The sequence below is a fragment of the Myotis myotis genome, unplaced genomic scaffold (assembly GCF_014108235.1).
Source record: "Myotis myotis isolate mMyoMyo1 unplaced genomic scaffold, mMyoMyo1.p scaffold_m19_p_10, whole genome shotgun sequence".
Taxonomy (NCBI): domain Eukaryota; kingdom Metazoa; phylum Chordata; class Mammalia; order Chiroptera; family Vespertilionidae; genus Myotis; species Myotis myotis.
The window spans coordinates 42,302,728-42,322,800 of record NW_023416314.1 but is presented as its reverse complement, the minus strand read 5'-3'; the positions used below and the strand labels follow the sequence as shown (position 1 = coordinate 42,322,800).

The window sequence follows — 20,073 nt, the reverse complement described above, 5'->3', positions numbered from 1 at the left end:
TTTTAGTTGGATCAATCAATAAAAGAATTAGTTCAAGAATAAATGGGGATACTCTAAGGACAATAACTGCTGTCACTCTCACAAACTGAATTGCATTTACCACCAGAAAGGTATTTTATTTATTAGATGTCTATAAATCCCAAAAATTCTAATTTGAGAAGTTGTTTCAGCTTTTTTATTTATTAAATGTTGGAGAACAAATTAATTTCCCCTTAGGTATGTGTTTTTTAGAGGGTAATTACAAATACAGAGTAAACAGTAAAGGAAGAGGAAAAAGAAAAGTAAATAATAGAGAAAAACTTTCCAGAGAACTTAATGATGTCCAGTATATACCTGGCAATTTGAAGCCATTTGATTATGTGTGTAGCTATGATTTCATAGAATAGGTGATCAGTGTTGTATCTCCTCTATAATGCAATCAAATTATAGAATTATTGTTCATTTAGATAAAGGAGTAGAAATAATATTTAAATATTAAACGATATTGAGCAAATGTCTCAACAAACGAACTTGAATTGGTGCGAAGGCTCTAATTTTAGTATTAAGGCTGACCCATTTTCTGGAGAAATTTTGATAGAGGAGGAGTGTATTTCTTAAAATAAGTTAATATCATGAAGTCTGTTGTCTGTTAAAATTGAGGTCATGAATTCCCATTTTGATAAATACTAGTCAATATTACCAAATTACCAGGCTACCATGTGCATTGATTCTGCCTCATTTATTAATTAGATGACTTGGAATCCAGTATCAAGAAACAAGATCTGAAATTTCTTATTAGCAACAATGTTGAAATATTGTCCCAGTACCAGGGACTTACAAGTTCATTGACACTAGATTCCCAACCCAGTTATCTATTTCTTATTATTTTTTTTAAAATATAACCTAAAGTCTGTGGACCTGTTTTATAATTTGGATATGTAAAAATTGTGCTTTGATATTTATGCTTTGAAACTTTTTATCTCCCCTTGCTTATTAGAAGCTCACACCCATTGTTAAACATGCAGACTAACATCTCTGAATTCACCATTCTCGCTTCATAATTCAAATATGGGGAGAGTGTGAAGCTTTCTATTTTGGAGTACCAGAAATATTTGAAAATCCTTCTTTGACTTCCTAATAGATGTGCAAACTAACATTCTTACTGTGTTAGAATTTAGACTTCATGACATTTTTTCCAGGTAGTCTATTCACTTAATATTTAAGTATCCAGGCTTTATAGTTAGACTGCTTCAGGTCAAGTCTGGTATTCATTGCTTGGCTAGCTTTATTGCTATTTGATTCCCCTTCCCCTCAATTTTATAATATTTAAAGACAGAGATAAAATAAGCATCTACCTCATATAATTGTATAGCAATTAAATGAAACATATAAAGAAGATCGGTGCTATGGCATAGAGGAGACAAAATAAACCATATATTTTAAATTCTTCCACTATGATTATAATTTTCTATGTTCTGTACCCTTTGTTTAAACTGCTTTAAGAAATACCATATCTTATTTAATATTACCATCTTTGCAATTGTGTATTATTTGTATTTTTGTTATTTATATAAAGAATATATTTGATTTCATTCCCTTTTAGCCACTTATTTGGTAAATCTACTAACACCTCAAAAACAAAACAAAAACAAAACCCCAAAACAACACCACAACTTGTGTTTTAGTTCCTTTGCTGTATATTATGTTTTTTCATAGTATGCCATATATTGATAACTTTACGCTCTTCTGGAGAATAGGATAGTTTTAATGCAGTGCAATAGAATAGTGATAAGAATATAGTAATTACCTTTAATGTCTTTTGTTGATAAAATCATTTAATCATTCATTCAATTATTTATTTTATTAAATTTATTGGTGACATTGGTTAACAGGATCATATGTATTTCACGTGTACATTTCTACGATACATGACCTGCATATTGCTTTGTGTGCCCACCATCCAAACTCAAATCATCTTCCATCACCTTTGAGTTGGCTCCCTTTACATTTCACTAACCCCGACTTCCTTCTTTCTGGTAACCATATGCCCTATGAGTTTCAGTTTCATATCCCACATATGAGTGAAATCATATGGTTCTTAGTTTTTTTCTAACTGACTTATTCTACTTAGCATAATATACTCAAGGTCCATTCATGTTGTCGCAAATAGCAGTATTTCATCTTTTCTTATGGCTGGGTAGTATTCCATTGTATTTATGTACCACATTTTCTTCATCCATTTGTCTATCAATAATACTTTGGTTGTCTCCATGTCTTGGCAACCATGATTAATTATACAATGAACAAAGGGAAGCATACATCTTTATGCATAAATGTTTTTTGAGTTTTTCAGGGAGATACCAAGAAGAGAGATTGCTAGGTCATATGGTAACTCCATTTTTAATTTTTTTGAAGAACCACATACTATTTTCCATTCCCACCGGTGTGAATGAGGGTTTCTTTTCCTCCACAAACTTTCCAACACTTGTTATTACCTATATTGTTGATAATAGCCATTCTAACAGGTGTGAGGTGGTTGGTATCTCATTGCAGTTTTGATTTGTAATTCCCTAATAGCGAGTGAAGTTGATCATCTTTTCATATGTCTATTGGTCATTTTTATGTCTTCCTGGGAGAGGTGTCTGTTCACATCCTTTGCCCATTTTTAAATTGAATTGTTTGTTTGTTTGGTATTGAGTTGTATGAGTTCTTTATACTTTTGGTTATTAATGCCTTGTTTGCAAACTAAACTGTTGTTTCCAAATATCACCTCCCATTTGGTTAGGTGCCTTTTTGTTTTGTCTTTTGTTGTACAGAAGCTTTTTAGTTTGATATAGTCCCGTTCATTTACTTTTGCCTTTACTTCCCTTGCTTTTGGGATCAAATTCTAAGGCCAAGCTTCACACGTTTAGTACCTATGTTTTCTTCTATGTAATTTATTGTTTCAGATCTTATATCTTAGGTCTTTAGTCCATTTTGAATTAATTTTTGTACCTGAGCACAAACTGTGGTCTAGTTTCATTCTTTTGCATGTGGCTTTCCAATTTTCCCAGCACCATTTATTGAAGAGACTTTCTTTTCTCCATTGTGTATTTTTGGCTCCTTTGTCAAAAATTAGTTGCCCAAATACATGTGGTTTTATTTTTGGGCTCTCAATTCTGTTCCATTGTTCTGTGTGTCTGCCAGGACGTCCCTGGGTGCTGACCCTGGGACTGACTGTTCACAGAGTGCACCCTTTGCTCGGGGAGAAAAAAGCTATTCTGTAGCACCAGTGGTCAGATGTCTAGACAATGTGCTCCTCAACCGGACACCAAGGGTGACCTAAGCGAGTTCTGGGCTATGGGTTGGCAGAGTTCTGTGACTTTGTTTCTCTGCCTAAATTGCTGAGAGCCCAACAGTCACAATGGCACCCCCATGTTCTGGCCTTGCCCAGGTCGCTGGGGTCAGCTGCAGCTCGCACTACTCATCTCTGCGGGAATGCCCAGGGAATCTCTCTGGTCCCTCCAGCTGAAGGGAACATTAGCCATAACTGGATTTGTTCCCTCTCCCGCCCGAGCTCTGCTGTGGGCTCCAGGCAGCAGGGCTGTTTCTATGGTTCATCTAAGCCCTTCTCTCCTCTCCCCTTCCCCTTCCATTCCCACTTGTCCACCTTCAGATGTTTCAATATGTAGACCTTTCGGGCATATTTCTGCATTGAGCAGGGAATCTTTTGTTGAATTATAGCTGTTCAAGTTGTTGAAACTTCAAGGGGAGAGACCAAGGGGATTTCTTACATTGTCATTCCTCTGACATCACTCACCATTCATTTGTTTATAATGTGTTCAAAAAATGTATTTTAAATAAGTTCAGATTTATTTGGACTAATTTTTGTAACACTGAGATGTATCCCTCCATTACCATTAATTCAATCATTTTTCTTCTTTTCCCCTGAGACAAAAATAAGTATGAAGAGACCGTAATTAAGCTACTTAGAATCCTTTGATAGCAGGTGTATCTGGCAAACATAAACTGACTCATCTTCTGTTAGGGCAAGTTTTCTGCAGCTTTCTCTGCCTGTTCAGGGACACCTTTCTACTCTTTTATCATATGAACTAAGGAGATGGTGTCACATTAGGGTGCTCTAGACCCATGGTTGGCAAACTGCGGCTCGCAAGCTCTTTGGCCCCTTGAGTGTGGCTCTTCCACAAAATACCACGTGTGGGCACACATACAGTGCGATTGAAACTTCGTGACCCATGCGCAGAAGTCGGTTTTCGGCCTGGGAGAGTCTAGTTTGAAGAAGAACTGTTGATATTTGGCTCTGTTGACTAATGAGTTTGCCAACCACTGCTCTAGACTAAATTGTTAAGAAAACAGGCTATATTTTGTTTGATGGCATTTGCACATGCTCATATATGCTATTCTTTCTTCCTCAAATACCTTTTACTGCCAAATGTCACTGTAATACCCTTCACATTCTTATTTATAGAGCAGCTCAGTGTACAACTGAAAAAAAGCCTCTCCTGATATTTATCATTGCTAATATGTATTTTTATATTAATAACAAAGAAAAGTCCATAAAGTTCTATTCACCTGTCTAACTAATATCTGCACTCATGTTATTAGCATTAGTATGGAATGTAACTAAAGAGCATTTCACTGGTGTGGTTTTTTTATTGTGGTGAAATATACATAACATAAAATTTATCACTTTAACTGTTTTTAAGTGTATATAGTTCAGTGGAATTAGTACTGAACTATACTGTTGTGCAACCAGCCCCACCATTCACTTTCAGAGCCTTTTTTATCTTCCCCAATTGAAACTTCATATTCATAGAACCCTAATTTCCCATTCCCACTTCTTTACATACTTTGACAACTGCCATTCCACTACTGTCTCTATGAATTTAGTTATGCTAGAATTACATAAATAGAATCACAAAATATGTGTCCTTCTGTGACTGGCAAGCTCACCTAGCATTATATCTTCAAGGTTCACCCATGTTTTAACATGTGTTAGAAATTTCTTCCTTTTTAATGTTATGTGAATTTATTTTTTTATCCACTCATCCATCTGTGGATGGGACTTGTGATGTTTCCACCTTTTGCTATTGTGAATAATGCTGCTATGAACATACAACAATCTGTCTAAATCCTTGTTTTTACTTCCCTGGGGTATATACTCAAAAGTGAAATGGATGGATCACATAATTCTATGTTTAATTTTTTTTTAGTAATTGTCATGCCTTTTTCTGTAGCAATTATATCTCTTTACATTCCTCCTAGAAATGCACAAATGTTCTTTCCAATTTTTTCACATCTACACCAATAATTTTTCTTCCTTATTTTTAATAATAGCTATTCTTTTAATAATACCATTCTTAAATGGTATCTCATTGTGGTTCTAATTTGCACTTCCTTAATAATTAGTGATGTTAAGCATACTTTTGTGTGTTTATTGGTCATTTGAACATATTTTCTGAATAAAAACCTATTCAAATTATTTGCCCATTTTTTAATCCAGTGATTTTTAAAACTGTTGTTGAGTTTTAAGATTTTTAAAATATATATTCTGGATATTAATTGCTTATCAAATATAAGGCTTGCAAATATTTTCTCTGATTCTCTGGCTTACCTTTTCACTGTATGTATAGTGTTCTTTGATGCACAAAACTTTTTAATTTTGGTGAAATCCAGTTTATCAATTTTTACTTTTGTTGCCTTTGTTATATCCAAAAAAATCTTTGTCAAATTTAATACCACAAAAGTTTTCTTTCTTTTTCTAAGAATTTTACTTCTTCTGTTTAGATTTTGATCCATTTTGAGGTTGTTTTGTTTCTTTGTCTGTTTGTTTTGTGTGTTGTTTTTTACGTAAGATAAAAGTCCACCTTCGTTCTTTTGTATGTAGATATCTGGTTGTTTCAATCCATTTGTTGAAAAACTACCTTTCCCTCATTGAATGGTCTTGGCACCTTTGTAGAAATTATTCAAACATCTTTGTAATAGTTTATTTTAGGGCCTTTTATTCTATTCAGTAGTCTACATGTCTGTTTTTATCCCAGTTAGATTACTATAGCTTTCTAGTAAGTTCCATGTTTTTCAAGATTTCTTTTTGGATATTCAGGATCACTTGAGAATTCATATGGATTTTTATATTTCTACAAAAACTATCTTTGCAACATTAATAGAAATTGCACTGAATCTGAAGATCAGTCTAGGTAGGATTGGCATATTAACAATATTAAGTGTTCTAATCTATGAACACAATATGTATTTCCATTTATTTGTGTGTAATTTCTTTCAGCATTTTTTGTAGTTTTCAGTGTATAAATTTTAATCTTAACTTCAGTTTATGCCTCTTATTTTTAAATATTATTGTCAATGAAATTGTATAATTTCTTTTTCAGATAACTCATTTAAAGTGTAGAGATATGCAACTGTTTTTGTACATGATAATTTTGTAACTTGTAATTTGATAATTTATTTATTAGGTCTAGAGTGTGTGTGTGTGTGTGTGTGTGTGTGTGTGTGTGTGTGTGTGTGTGTGTCTGAGAGAGGGAGAGAGATCTTTATAGTTTTCTATTTATAAGGTTATTTTAGTTGCAAACATATAATATTACTTTTCCAATATGGATGCCTTTTATTTCTTTTTCTTGTCTAATTTGTCTGGCTATGATTTTCCGTATTATGTTGAATACAAATAGTAAAAGTGGGCATTCTTGCTTTGCTCCTGACCGTAGAGGAAAAGCTTTCAGTATTTCATCGTTTATCACAAAGTAGTTCTGAGTTTTTCATATATGACATTTTTTTCTGTTGAGATTGTTGGTATCTTTTGATTATTCTCGTTCTAATATTTTTAAAGAGATAACTAGGAGGACAACACTCTACCATTTCTTCAACTCAATGAATCTCTGAGGTAAATAGCACTATATTATTATGAGTGGCATCTGTGTTAGAATCAAACCAGGAAATATTATTTTTACAGAGCATCTTTAATACACTTAATTATTTACACAAATTATAGAACTTCAGATAAACCCAATATTTGACAGTGAAGACTCCCAGAAATTAGGAACCACAAAAAACCACAACAACTCTAGCCAGCAACACACAGAGGCACCACTAGTTTAATCGCATCTCAGAAATACGAGTCTCTCACTAGAAGCTGAAACCCTGGATGTACCCTCTGGAAAAATGTGGAGCCATGGAATAGATACAGTTGAAGAAATAGAGAAATAGAAAGAATTGTCCTAGTACATTAAAGAAACCCTGTCTAAAGAGAGATGATCTATGATCCTGAGAAACATAGCCTGTAATGTTCACTTTTCCTGAAATACAGAGCACAAGAGAATGAGAAGGAACATGTGTGTAGCAAAATATATACAATCATTGTATAGCATCCCAACTAAAACACAAATAATGATGCTTTTATACATGGGAATAATGCATACAACTGTATTCAATCTAACAAATTTCAGGGGAAATCAAGAATAGAAACATACTATAAAATATCCTGGAGCTTCATTTGACTTTCAGAACTAAAACTGATTCAGGTGAATTATTTAAGAATATCTAGAGGCATGTAAAGATTAATATAATCACCGTGATTATTCATAAATTCATTGCTCCAAAATATCCTTTACTACTAGCTCTCATTGCATGTGTTGTAAGAAACCATTTAGTGCTTAAACTAGGTACAATAAACCAATGATCTCACAAGACCTGGAGTCCAGATACTATCTCCTATTGATGTCTAAGCTCAGAATTCAAGTGGCGTGAACACCATAAGACTGAGTCCAAAAGACCAAATTGTGCCTTTTGAGACTGAGATTAGTGAAACTGCCTACAATCAAATAGCAATCTCATAAGAGTCTATACATAGGATATTCCTTGCAGGCCTCTGCTCCCCTAGGATAAGAAGTGTAATGGGCCCTGTTGTAATTATATCCAATTTTATGCAGAGCCTCAAGGTAAATACTGAGACCATCTAATTTACCAGGTTATAGACAGAGGAGCTGTGAATAAGATGAGAAGGGATAACTCACTGATAAGGGAATGGTGGAGCCTAGGCTGAAGGTCCTAGATCCAGTTACAGCAGTGAAGATTTAGCCTTTGTGGTTGTCTGACAGATGGCACAATTTCTTGACTTGACAAAAAATAAGGTAGAAGAAGATTAACTTAATATTTAAGTTGAGATGTATGTGTTGTTCATAATTTTTGTTAAGCTAGCCTTAGAATTTAGTCTAGAACTACATTTACTAAAAACCATATTTGTTTTTATTAAATTTTTTTCTATTCAGACTCAAAGGATGCCTAATATTATATGAGCTTATTATATACAAATATTTGAACCAAAGTAATGATTTATCAATTTAAAATTTAGGATTGTTAGGATACCTTTCCAAAACAATATATCCCAATACACACTTCTGATAACCTGCTATCTTGAGCCAAGAGTTGCATTTAAGTTTACTTGGGAAGCAAAAATCAGCACCAAATGCATTGTATGACTGAAGAATATATTATGTACCTTCTGGAAGAATTTAATTGATCATTTTAAAAAGAGGACATATATCTAGTAACCTGAACACCAGCACTTTCCAGACTTAGCCATTTTCTATATTGGATTATCTTCGCAAAGTGATTTCTTACCATTCTGTTTGGCTGATTTTATGAAGATAAGGATCCTTCCTTTATTAATTCAATTACTCATCTTCCAATATAAGATCAGTTTTGTCCTCACTTCCTTATTGAGCCAATTTTTCTTTAGTATTCCCAACATCTCCTTTCTCCTTATAACAATTGGCTCTCTTCGGGAGGTGGTAGCAGGAGTTAAATATACAAATTGTTGATCTCATTCATGGTGATTGGGCTTTTATTTTTTTGGCTGTTTAAAATGGTAGGAAATTCTATTTTGGTATTCAGGAATATATCGACACTTCCTCTAAAAACTACATAATATTGCTAAAATGTATGTAGCCAACTGGATAATACTTTATGAAAAAAAAGAAAAAGTAGAGGAGAGACAAGAAGAGAAGGAGGAGAAAAGAGGGATAGAGAATTCCTTTCTACTACTTTTCTTACCCAAAAATCAGAGCCCTATGTATTGATGCATTGAGACAATTTATTGCTGAAGAAATTAATTCAATAGCCAGTTGCATGTTATTGGATGTTAAGATCTCTCCCCAGCCATAACAATAAAAAAGTTGGTCTTTATATATTTAAAATCTTTGTGATGTTTAATTTGGACAGGATCATGGAATATCCATTGTTTGGATAATGGCAGGTTATAACAAGACCAGTCTTCAACCAACCATCTTCCTACTGCTTGGAATTCCAGGATTGGAGGCTGCCCACAAATGGATTTCCATTCCTTTCTGCCTGGTCTACCTACTGTCACTGATGGGAAACGTTGCCCTTTTATTAATTGTCAAGACAGACCACAAACTGCATGAACCTATGTACTTCTTTCTATGCATGCTCTCAGTGGCTGATCTGATGCTTACTTCTTCTACACTTCCCAAGATACTGAGTCTCTTCTGGTTCAATGACAGAGAGATCTACTTTGAAGCCTGCCTCACACAAATGTATCTTATCCATTCTCTGTCTACTATGGAATCTGGATTTATCTTGGCCATGGCTTTTGACCAATATGTAGCCATCTGCCACCCACTAAAGCATTCCACTGTCTTAACACCTACAGTGATTGTAGGCTTGGGTATGTTCATTGTCTTCAGAGGCGCTGTCCTCCTCAGTCCACACCCCTTCCTACTGAGGTGGCTTTCCTACTGCAAAACTAATGTCATCTCCCATACTTATTGTGAGTTTATGGCCCTGATAAAGCTGGTTTGCACTGAAACCAAGATTCGGAGAGCCTACAGCCTAATTGTGGCATTCCTGACAGGGGGATTGGATTTCATATTGATCATCTGTTCCTATGTCCTTATTCTCTTCACTGTCTTTAATCTTCCATCCAAAGCTGCCCGCCTGAAGACCTTAAGTACCTGTGTCTCCCATGTATGGGTCATCTTGGTGTCTTACACACCAGCCTTTTTCTCTTTTCTCACTCATAGATTTGGTCAACACATTACTCCACATATCCACATTTTCATAGCCAATATATACCTTCTCGTTCCACCTATGATGAATCCTATTATTTATGGTGTTAAAACCAAAAGAATCAGGGAGGGATTCTTTAAATTGTTAGCAGTCAAAAGTGTTTTACTTTGCAAGGTTTGTGATTCCCCAAATCACCAACAAAGATGAGAGTTTTATTAAACAGGAAATGTTGAAAATGAATCAGCATTGCCTTGAAGTAGAAAACTTTTCATCTAAATTTTGGATTAATATTGGATAGTAAAGATTGGGAAGTATATTGACTTCAGTGAGCAGTAGCAATTATAGCAGATACAGAAGAAGTAGAAAAATTAGAGCAAAACTTTTAATTATTAGTATTATTTATCTTCCCTAACCTTGCATTTAGTATAATCTTTGGGACTTATTAAGCCATAAATAACTTTATATTGAAATAATTTTAATTTTAATGAAGTTTAATTTATCTCATTTTCTTTTGAGGATCATGATTTTTGTGTCATATTTGATAAATTAATAGCCTAACTTGAGGTTATGAAATTTTTCTGTTAAAAAATTCTTAGAAAACTTTATGTAGTTTGAGATGTGAGTTTTAGATTAAAGTTCATATATAATACAAAGGTAATAATCCATAATCCCTGGTTGTGAACTTGAGCCTTAAATAAAATAATATACATTAATAATTCTGAACATAATAAAATATAATTCCCCCTTTATACAACAGTTTTCTAATGTCTATTTTACTCTCCTAAATAAAAAATAGTAAGTTTAAAAAAATATAAGTACCCAAATAATACTATAAAAGTAAAAGTAGCAATATATATATACTTGTGCATGACAATACTAGATGACATAATAAAGCAGTCAGGTCCTTGTACTTATGCATAGAATAAATGTGAATGTGAAAGTTATAAATGCCAGTTAATCCTGGTATATTTTATCTATTACTCAAATGCCATGAGAAATATTGCATTTGGTGATGTCATTTTTTAAAAAAATGAATTTTCTTTTTCCATTTAAAAAGGTTTAAAAACTTGTTATTTATATTCTAACACAATATTCACTTTTCATACATAATAGTTAATTCTCTAGAATATCAAGTTCATGTTTCCATTTTAAAACCATGAAAAGATAATTTATAATAACTCATAAAGCAAAGTTTTTTAAAAAGCTAATACAGAACAATAAATACAAAGCATGGTAAAATTATACATTCAGAACATTATAGTATTTATTTTATTTTTTCTACCACTATTTATTCCCCCTATACCTTCTCCTACCTCCACCCACTCCCCTCGCCACCACAATCTTCACACTATGGTTTGTATTCACTATTTCTCTCTCTTTTTTTCCCCTTTGTTGCTCAGTCCCTCCAATCCCTCTGCTTGTCCATCCCTCAGAGCTGACAGCCCACTCTCTATCTATGAATCTATCTCTATTTTGTTTGTTAGTTCAGTTTCTTCATTAGATTCCACATATGAGTGAAATCATATGTTTGTCTTTCTCTGACCAGCTTATTTCCTTTAGCATAATATATAAAGTATTTTTCAACTACACAATGTTCAGTTGCATATCTGACATTATTCTCAGATACAGAACATTTGTGGAGAGTTGGAAGTATGAAGGAATTATCTTATGTATTGCATGAGGATTCTCTCTGGTTTACATTTACTAAATTTAATAGTGATTCCCAAATTGTGACAATGACAAAACCACACCAAGAAATTTTTAAAATGCTCCTTAAAGTTCATTAACTCTGTTAGGAACCACTGATACAATTACAGCACTAATCACAATATCTGATTCATAGTAAACATATCACAAATATTGGCTACTCTTATTGTTTTTATTATGATTGAAAATAGAGAGTAAAGTTAGTAAGAGAATGCCAAATATGTTGTGAAATTAAGCTTTTTTTTTTTTAAAAAAAAGTGTGTTCATGTGGGAATTTATGATAATACAATGAAAACATTAAATTACAAATCTGAGTCTGAATCATTCAATAACAAACAAAACAAACAAAGAAACAAAACCCATGGAGTTAGCTGAAGTAGTTGAAATGCCATGTTCTCTGGGTGACTGGACATTTGACGTTTCTGTGTGTATTTGGATTAAGACTTCATTGGATAGCTAGTGGGATTAAGAAAAATAATTTTAGAAATAGTTCTGACCTTAATACCTGATTTCTGATTAGACTCAGGAATGATGCTGTTAAGAAATTTAACTGCAATTGCATGTATGCATTAAGTGTAAGGTCCCCTTTAGTCTAAGTCTAATATGGATTACAAATAATTACACCACGAATCTTCTAGGCACACAACAATGCCTATTTTGAGTTGCAGTTTACTGACAAATTCTTGTTTTGATTTTATTTTCTCCCGTATATAGGCCATGAAATTCAAGATGCAATTAAAAATTAGCTCTCAGGTGTAAATGACAATGTTTTTCTCTATTATTATAACCTGTATTTCCTGTTGAAAGCATTATGGCTTTTTAGAATCACTCTCATAAAGCAGTTTAATATTTACCAGTTTTATACCTACCTCTCATAATTAAGGTGAAATCATTCAGCAACTATGTTCTAGGATAAGACAGCTGGAAATATTTACCATAGGTATATCACAAAGGCTTCTGATATGATAATAAATGTTGGAGAAAGTCTCTACAATTTTTGTGAAGCAACATATCTCCAGTAGGGATCACAGGAATGTAAATTGCTTCCTTGTCTGTGATTCATCATATTCTGCTAAAGCACCCTTCTTTTAAGAATGTGAAAAATTGGAAAATATCAAGGAAAATGAGATGATTAGGGATATACACATCATCTCTTTAAAATAAAAACACAGCATAGCCTAAGGACATTTATAGATGTCTTCACATATGTAAGGACCATGATAAGAAGTAGATATACCTTTTTCTGTATGGCTCCAAAAGGAAGTCCGCATATCTTTTTTAAAAAAAATTATTATTCTTTACTAGAGGCCCAGTGTACAAAATTCATGCAGAGGAGGGGGCTGTCCCTCAGCCCAGCCTGCATCCTCTCCAATTGGGGACCCCTTATGGGATGTCCTAAACCAGTAACTGAACATTCCTCTCACAATCTGGGACCACTGACTCCTAACTGCTCACCTGCTTTCCTGCCTGATCACACCTAACTGCCTCTGCTTGCCTGCCTGATTGCCCCTAACCCCTCTGCCTGATCCCCCCTAACTGCCCTCCCCTACCGTCCTGATCTCACCCCTAACTGCTATCTCCTTCTGACCTAATCACCCCTAACTTACTCTACCTGCCTGACCACCCCTAACTGCCCACCCTGCCAGCCAGATCTCACCCACAACTGCCCTTCTCTGAAAGCCTGATCTCGCCCCTGACTGCTTCCTCTGCAGGCCTGATCTCGCCCCCAACTGCCCTCCCCTACCGGCCTAATCTTGCCATCAACTGCCCTCCCCTGCCAGCCTAATCAGCCTTAACTGCCTCTGCCTCGGCCCCACCACTATGGCTTTGTCCAGAACAAAGTTGGACGTCCGGAAGATGGCCAGTTGACCCGTTCTAATTAGCATATTACCCTTTTATTAGTATAGATAGATTATATAGGATAGGATTGCTTAAAAGGAGGGGGGAGCCTTTTCAGCAGGATGAGATGCTCTTGGTAGACAAAAATACATATCCTATACCTAGACTAATAGCCAGCCATATGCACTATACTGCCAAACAAGTCATTAAATATTGAACTGCTTTCTTACTCCTTACACTAAACAGCTGTTGCCCTTAAAACCCCTCCTCAGCCCCCACCTTAGGTTCTGCCTTTGCACTTCACCCAGATTAGATTCTGATTGTTAGGTTTCTATGTCAGTCAGAGTCAAAAGCTCCGCCTCTTAGCCAGCCATTAGCTCCTCGCACTTCACCCAGATTTGGTTCTGATTGGTCAGTTTCTATGCCAGTCAGAGTCTCCGGGCCTATCTCTGGAGCTGATAAGAGAGGCGGAGTTAATCAGCAAGGCTGCTGGTGAGGCCAGGAGAGAAAATGAGGCAAGGGCTGATCAACAGCTGCCACGGAGGCTGAAGATCAGACCCTGCTTCTCTCTTCAGTCCTCTCTCCCGGCCTGATCCGCAGCCCCCTTGGCAGTCAGTGCTGGGTTGCCGCAGCAACCAAGCACTGACTACAGGACTGACTTCCACGACACAGACCCAGCACTGACTGCCACAGGGGCTATGGATCAGAAACTGCTTCTTTCTCTGGGCCTCTCTCCGGGCCTGATCCACATCCCCCTCAACAATCAGTACTGGGTCACTGTGGCACCCACAGCACTGACTGCAGAACTAAATTCAGGTGTTCGGTCGAGCGTTTGGTCATTTTGGATGTTACAGACCCTGTCTCTTTATATATATACTAGAGGCCCAGTGCACAAAAATTTGTGCACTCGAGGGTAGGGGGGCCCCTCAGCCCGGCCTGTGCCCTCTTGCAGTCTGGGACCCCTCAGGAGATAATGACCTGCTGTCTTAGGCCTGCTCCTGGGTGGCAGAGGGCAGGCCCAATCCCTAGGTGCAGCCCCTGGTCGGGCTCAGAGCAGGGCTGATTGGGGAGTTGGGGCGCCTTCCCCTGTCATGCACAGAGCAGAGTGATTGGGAGGTTGTGATGCCTCCCTTAGTCACGCTTAGGATAGGGCCAATTGGGGGTTTGGGGCACCGTCCCCTGTCACACTCAAGGCAGGGTTGATGGGGAGGTTGCGGCGCCACCCCCTGTCACTCACAGAGCAGGGCCAATCAGGGGGGTTGGGGCTCTGTACTCTGTCACGCACAGAGCAGGGCCCATGAGGGGGTTGGGGCGCTGCCACTGTCACACTCAGGGCAGGGCCGATGGGGAGGTTATGGCTCTACCCCGTCACACACAGAGCAGGGCCGATCAGGGGGTTGGGGCGCCGCACCCTGTCATGAACAGAGCAGGGTGGATAGGGAGGTTGTGGCCCCTCCCCCTGTCATACACAGAGCCACAGGGCGATCAGGGGGTTTGAGCGCTGCCCCCTGTCACGCTGATCCCGGTGCCAGGAGGCCTCGCGGTTCCGCTGATCCCGGTGCTGGGAGGCATATTACCCTTTTACTATATAGGGTAGAGGCCTGGTGCACGGGTGGGTGCCGGCTGGTTTGCCCTGAAGGGTGTCCTGGATCAGGATGGGGGTCCCCACTGGGGTGCCTGGCCAGCCTGGGTGAGGGGATGATGGCTATTTGCAGCTGGTCACACACCCTTCAGGGTGGGGGTCCCCACTGGGGTGCCTCGCCAGTCTGGGTGAGGGGCTGAGGACTGTTTTCAGGTTGGGGGTGACAGAAGCTCCCAACCACTCCTTTTTTTCTAAATTCTGGGCCAGCTTTAGCTTTGAGGCTTGGCTCCAGCTCTTAGGCCTCTGCTGCTGAAAGTAGGTTTCTGGCCTTTGCTTATAATGTTGCGATCCTGCTGGCTGAAGCCCGGCGGACTAAAGCAGGTTTCTGGGGTTTTGTTTAGTTTCTATATTTGTTACATAGTTGCTTAGAGTCGCAGCTCAGAGGCCTGCAGCAGCAGGCGGGGAATGTTGGAGTCCTCTGTCACTGAAGCAAGCAAGCCTCATGTTAGTTTCAAGCTGCCTGGCTGCCGGCCGCTGTCTTGGCTGGCAGTTAATTTGCATATTGCCCGGTTACCCAATGGGAAGGGTAGCAGTCGTATGCCAATTACCATGTTTCCTTTTTATTAGGTAGGATAAACTAGAGGCCCGGTGCACAAAACTTTGTGCACTTGGAGGGGTCCCTCAGCCTGGCCTGTGCCCTCTCACAACCTGGGACACCTCGGGTAATGTCCACCTGCTGGCTTAGGCCCACTCCCTGGGGGATCCGGCCTAAGCTGGCAGTCAGACATCCCTCTGGCAGCCCAGGAGCCCTCAGGGGATATCCCCTTACCAGGAGGGGCCAGGCCTAAGCTGCATTTGGACATCCTTAGTGCTGCTGAGGAGGCGGGAGAGGCTCCCGCCTCCACTGCTGTGCTGGCAACCATCAGCCTGGCTTGTGGCTGAGCAGAGCTCCTGCTGTGGGAGCACACTGACCACCAGGGGGCAGCTCCTGCATTGAGCGTCTGGCCCCTGGTGGTCAGTGTGTGTCATAGTGACCAGTCATTCCCTGTCGTTCTGCTGTTAGGGTCAATTTGCATATTACCCTTTTATTGTATGCCTGGTGCATGGGTGGGGGCTGGCTTGAAGGTGTTAGCCTTGAAGGGTGTCCCGGATCAGGGTGGGGGTCCTGTTGTGATGCCTGTCCATCCTGGGTGAGGGGATGAGGGCCATTTTCAGACTGGCCACAGCCCCTTCAGGGTGGGGATCCCCACTGGGTTGCCTGGCCAGCCTGGATGAGGGGCTGAGGGCCATTTTCAGGCTGGCCATACCCCCTTTAGGGTTGGGGGTCCTGCTGGGGTGCCTGGTCAGTCTGGGTGAGTGGCTTACGGATGTTTGCAGGCTGGCCAAGGCCCCCAGTGGGGACCCTCACCCCATGAGGGTGTGGTCAGGCTGAGTGAGGTGCTGATGGCTGTTTGCAGGCTGGCCACAGCTCCTTCAGGGTGGGGGTCCCAACTGCGGTGTCTGGCCAGCCTGGGTGAGTGACTGATGGCTGTTTGCAGGCTGGCCACGGCCCCCAGCCACCCAAGCCCCCAGTGGAGGCTGGCTGGAAGCAGGTATCTGGGATTTATTTATCTTCTATAATTGAAACTTTTTGCCTTTAGCAGAGGCCACAGCCAGGCAGGGCAGGCAGGATGCTTGGCTTCCTTCAACGCCAGGGCAACCAAGCCTCCTGTTTGCTCCAGCTCCGTGGCTGCCGGCCACCATCTTGGTTGGGTTAATTTGCATATATTTGCTCTGATTGGCTGGTGGGCGTGGCTTGGGATGTAGTGAAGTTATGGCCAATTTGCATGTTTCTCTTTTGTTAGATTAAATAAAAGTCCAACTTCATTCTTTTGTATGTAGACTGGGTGTTTCAACCCATTTGTTGAGAAACTACCTTTCCCTCATTGAATGATCTTGGCACATTTCCAGAAATTACTTAAACATCTTTGTAAGAGCTTAAGTTTGGGTCCTTTATTCTATGCATAGTCTATATATTTGTTTTTATCCCAGTTTGATTACTATAGCTTTCTCATAAGTGCCATTTTTTTCAATATATATATATATATATATTTTTTTTTGATTCAGGACCACTTGAGAATTCATATGGATTTTTATATTTCTACAAAAAATGCCATTGCAACATTGATAGAAATTGCACTGAATCTGAAGATCAGTCTAGGTAGTATTGGCATATTAACAATATTAAGTGTTCTAATCCATGAACACAAGATATGTTTCATTTATTTGTGTTTAATTTCTTTCAGCATTTTTTGCAGTTTTCAGTGTATAAATTTTAATCTTAGCTTCAGTTTATGCCTCTTTTATTTTTTAATATTATTGTCCATGAAATTGTATAATTTCTTTTTCAGATGGCTCATTTATAGTGTAGAGAAATACAACTGTTTTGTACATGATAATTTTGTAACTTGTAATTTGATAATATATTAAGTCTAGAGTGTGTGTGTGTGTGTGTGTGTGTGTGTGTGTGTGTGTGTCTGAGAAAGGGAGAGAGAGATCTTTATAGTTTTCTATTTATAAGGTGATTTTAGTTGCAAACAGTTAATTTTACTTTTCCAAAATGGATGTCTTTTATTTCTTTTTCTTGTCTAATTTCTCTGGCTATGATTTTCAGTATTATGTTGAATAAGAATAGTAAAAGTGGGCATTCTTGCTTTGCTCCTGACCGTAGAGGAAACATTTTCGGTATTTCATTGTTTATCACAAAGTAGTTCTGAGTATTTTTCATATATGATATTTTTTTCTGTTGAGGTTGTTGATATCTTTTGATTATTCCCTTTTAATATTTTTAAAGAGATAATTAGGAGGACAACACTCTATCATTTCTTCAATTCAATGAATTTCTGAGGTAACTAGCCCTATATTATTATGAGTGGCATCTATGTTAGTCAGAATCAAACCAGGAAATATTATTTATTACAGAGCATCTTTAATACACTTAATTATTTACACAAATTATAGAACTTCAGAAAAACCCAATATTTGACAGTGAGGACTTCCAGAAATTAGAAACCACAAAAATCCACAAAAACTCTAGCCAGCAACACACAGAAGCACCACTAGTTAAATCACATCTCAGAAATATGAGTCTCTCACTAGAAGCTGAAACCCTGGAAGTACCCTCTGGCAAAATATGGAACCATGGAATACATACAGTTGAAGAAATAGAGAAATAGAATTGTCCTAGTACATTGAACAAGCCCTGTCTAAAGAAAGATGATCTATGATCTTGAGAAACATAGCCTGTAATGTTCACTTTTCCTGAAATACAGAGCACAAGAGAATGAGAAGGAACATGTGTGTAGCAAAATATATACAATCAGTGTATAGCATCCCAACTAAAACACACATAATAATGCTTTTATACGTGGGAATAATGCATACAACTGTATTCAATCTAACAAATTTCAGGGGAAATCAAGAATAGAAACATACTATAAAATATCCTGGAGCTTCATTTGACTTTCAGAACTAAAACTGATTCAGGTGAATTATTTAAGAATATCTAGAGGCATGTAAAGATTAATATAATCACCGTGATTATTCATAAATTCATTGCTCCAAAATATCCTTCACTACTAGCTCTCAATACATGTGTTGTAAGAAACCATTTAGTGCTTAAACCCATAGGTACAATAAACCAATGATCTCACAAGACCTGGAGTCCAGATACTATCTCCTATTGATGTCTAAGCTCAGAATTCAAGTGGCGTGAACACCATAAGACTGAGTCCAAAAGACCAAATTGTGCCTTTTGAGACTGAGATTAGTGAAACTGCCTACAATCAAATAGCAATCTCATAAGAGTCTATACATAGGATATTCCTTGCAGGCCTCTGCTCCCCTAGGATAAGAAATGTAATGGGCCCTGTTGTAATTATATCTAATATTATGTTGAGCCTCAGTCTGAGTAGTGAGTCCATCTAGCTGTGGAAGTAAGATAATCAGATTATAGACAGAGGAGCTGTGAATAAGGTAAGAAGGGACAACTCACTGATAAGAGAATGGTGGAGCCTAGGCTGGAGGTCCTAGATCCAGTCACAGCAGTGAAGATTTAGCCTTGGTGGTTGTCTGACAGATGGCACAACTTCTTGAATTGACAAAAAATAAGGTAGAAGAAGATTAACTTAATATTTAAGCTGAAATGTATGTGTTGTTCATAATTTTTGTTAAGCTAGCCTTAGAATTTAGTCCTGAATTACATTTTCTCAAAACCTTATTTGTTTTTATTAAATTTTGTTCTATTCAGACTCAAAGGATGCCTAATGTTATATAAGCTTATTATATACAAATGATTGAACCAAAGTAATGTTTATCAGTTTAAAATTTAGGATGGTTAGGATACATTTCTAAAACAGTATATCCCAATACACACTTCTGATAACCTGCTATCTTGAGCCAAGAGTTGCATTTAAATTTACTTGGGAAGCAAAAATCAGCACCAAGTGAATTGTATGACTGAAGAATATATTATGTACCTTCTGGAAGAATTTAATTGATCATTTTAGAAAGAGGACAAATATCTAGTAACCTGAACACCAGCACTTTCCAGACTTAGCCATTTTCTATATTGGATTATCTTCAATACCATTCTGTTTGGCTGATTTTATGAAGATAAGGCTCCTTCCTTTATTAACTCAATTACTCATCTTCTACTATAAGATCTGTTTTGCCCTCACTTCTTTATTGAGCCAATTTTTCTTTAGTATTCCCAACATCTCCTTTCTCCTTATAACAATTAGCACAATCTTCGGGAGGTGGTAGCAGGAGTTAAAAATATGAATTGTTGATCTCATTCATGGTGACTGGGCTTTTATTTTTTTGGCTGTTTAAAATGGTAGGAAATTCTATTTTGGTATTCAGGAATATATTGACACTTCCTCTAAAAA

At 37.8% G+C, this 20,073-nt stretch overlaps 1 protein-coding gene across 1 annotated transcript; it reads left to right on the top strand.

The window, feature by feature from the left end:
* The first annotated feature begins 9,237 nt into the window (after positions 1-9,237).
* Positions 9,238-10,224, top strand: LOC118664317 (olfactory receptor 52K2-like). Its single transcript, XM_036324290.1, has one exon. It carries the CDS (start codon positions 9,238-9,240, stop codon positions 10,222-10,224), a length of 987 nt encoding a protein of 328 aa, XP_036180183.1.
* The last annotated feature ends 9,849 nt before the right edge of the window (positions 10,225-20,073 follow it).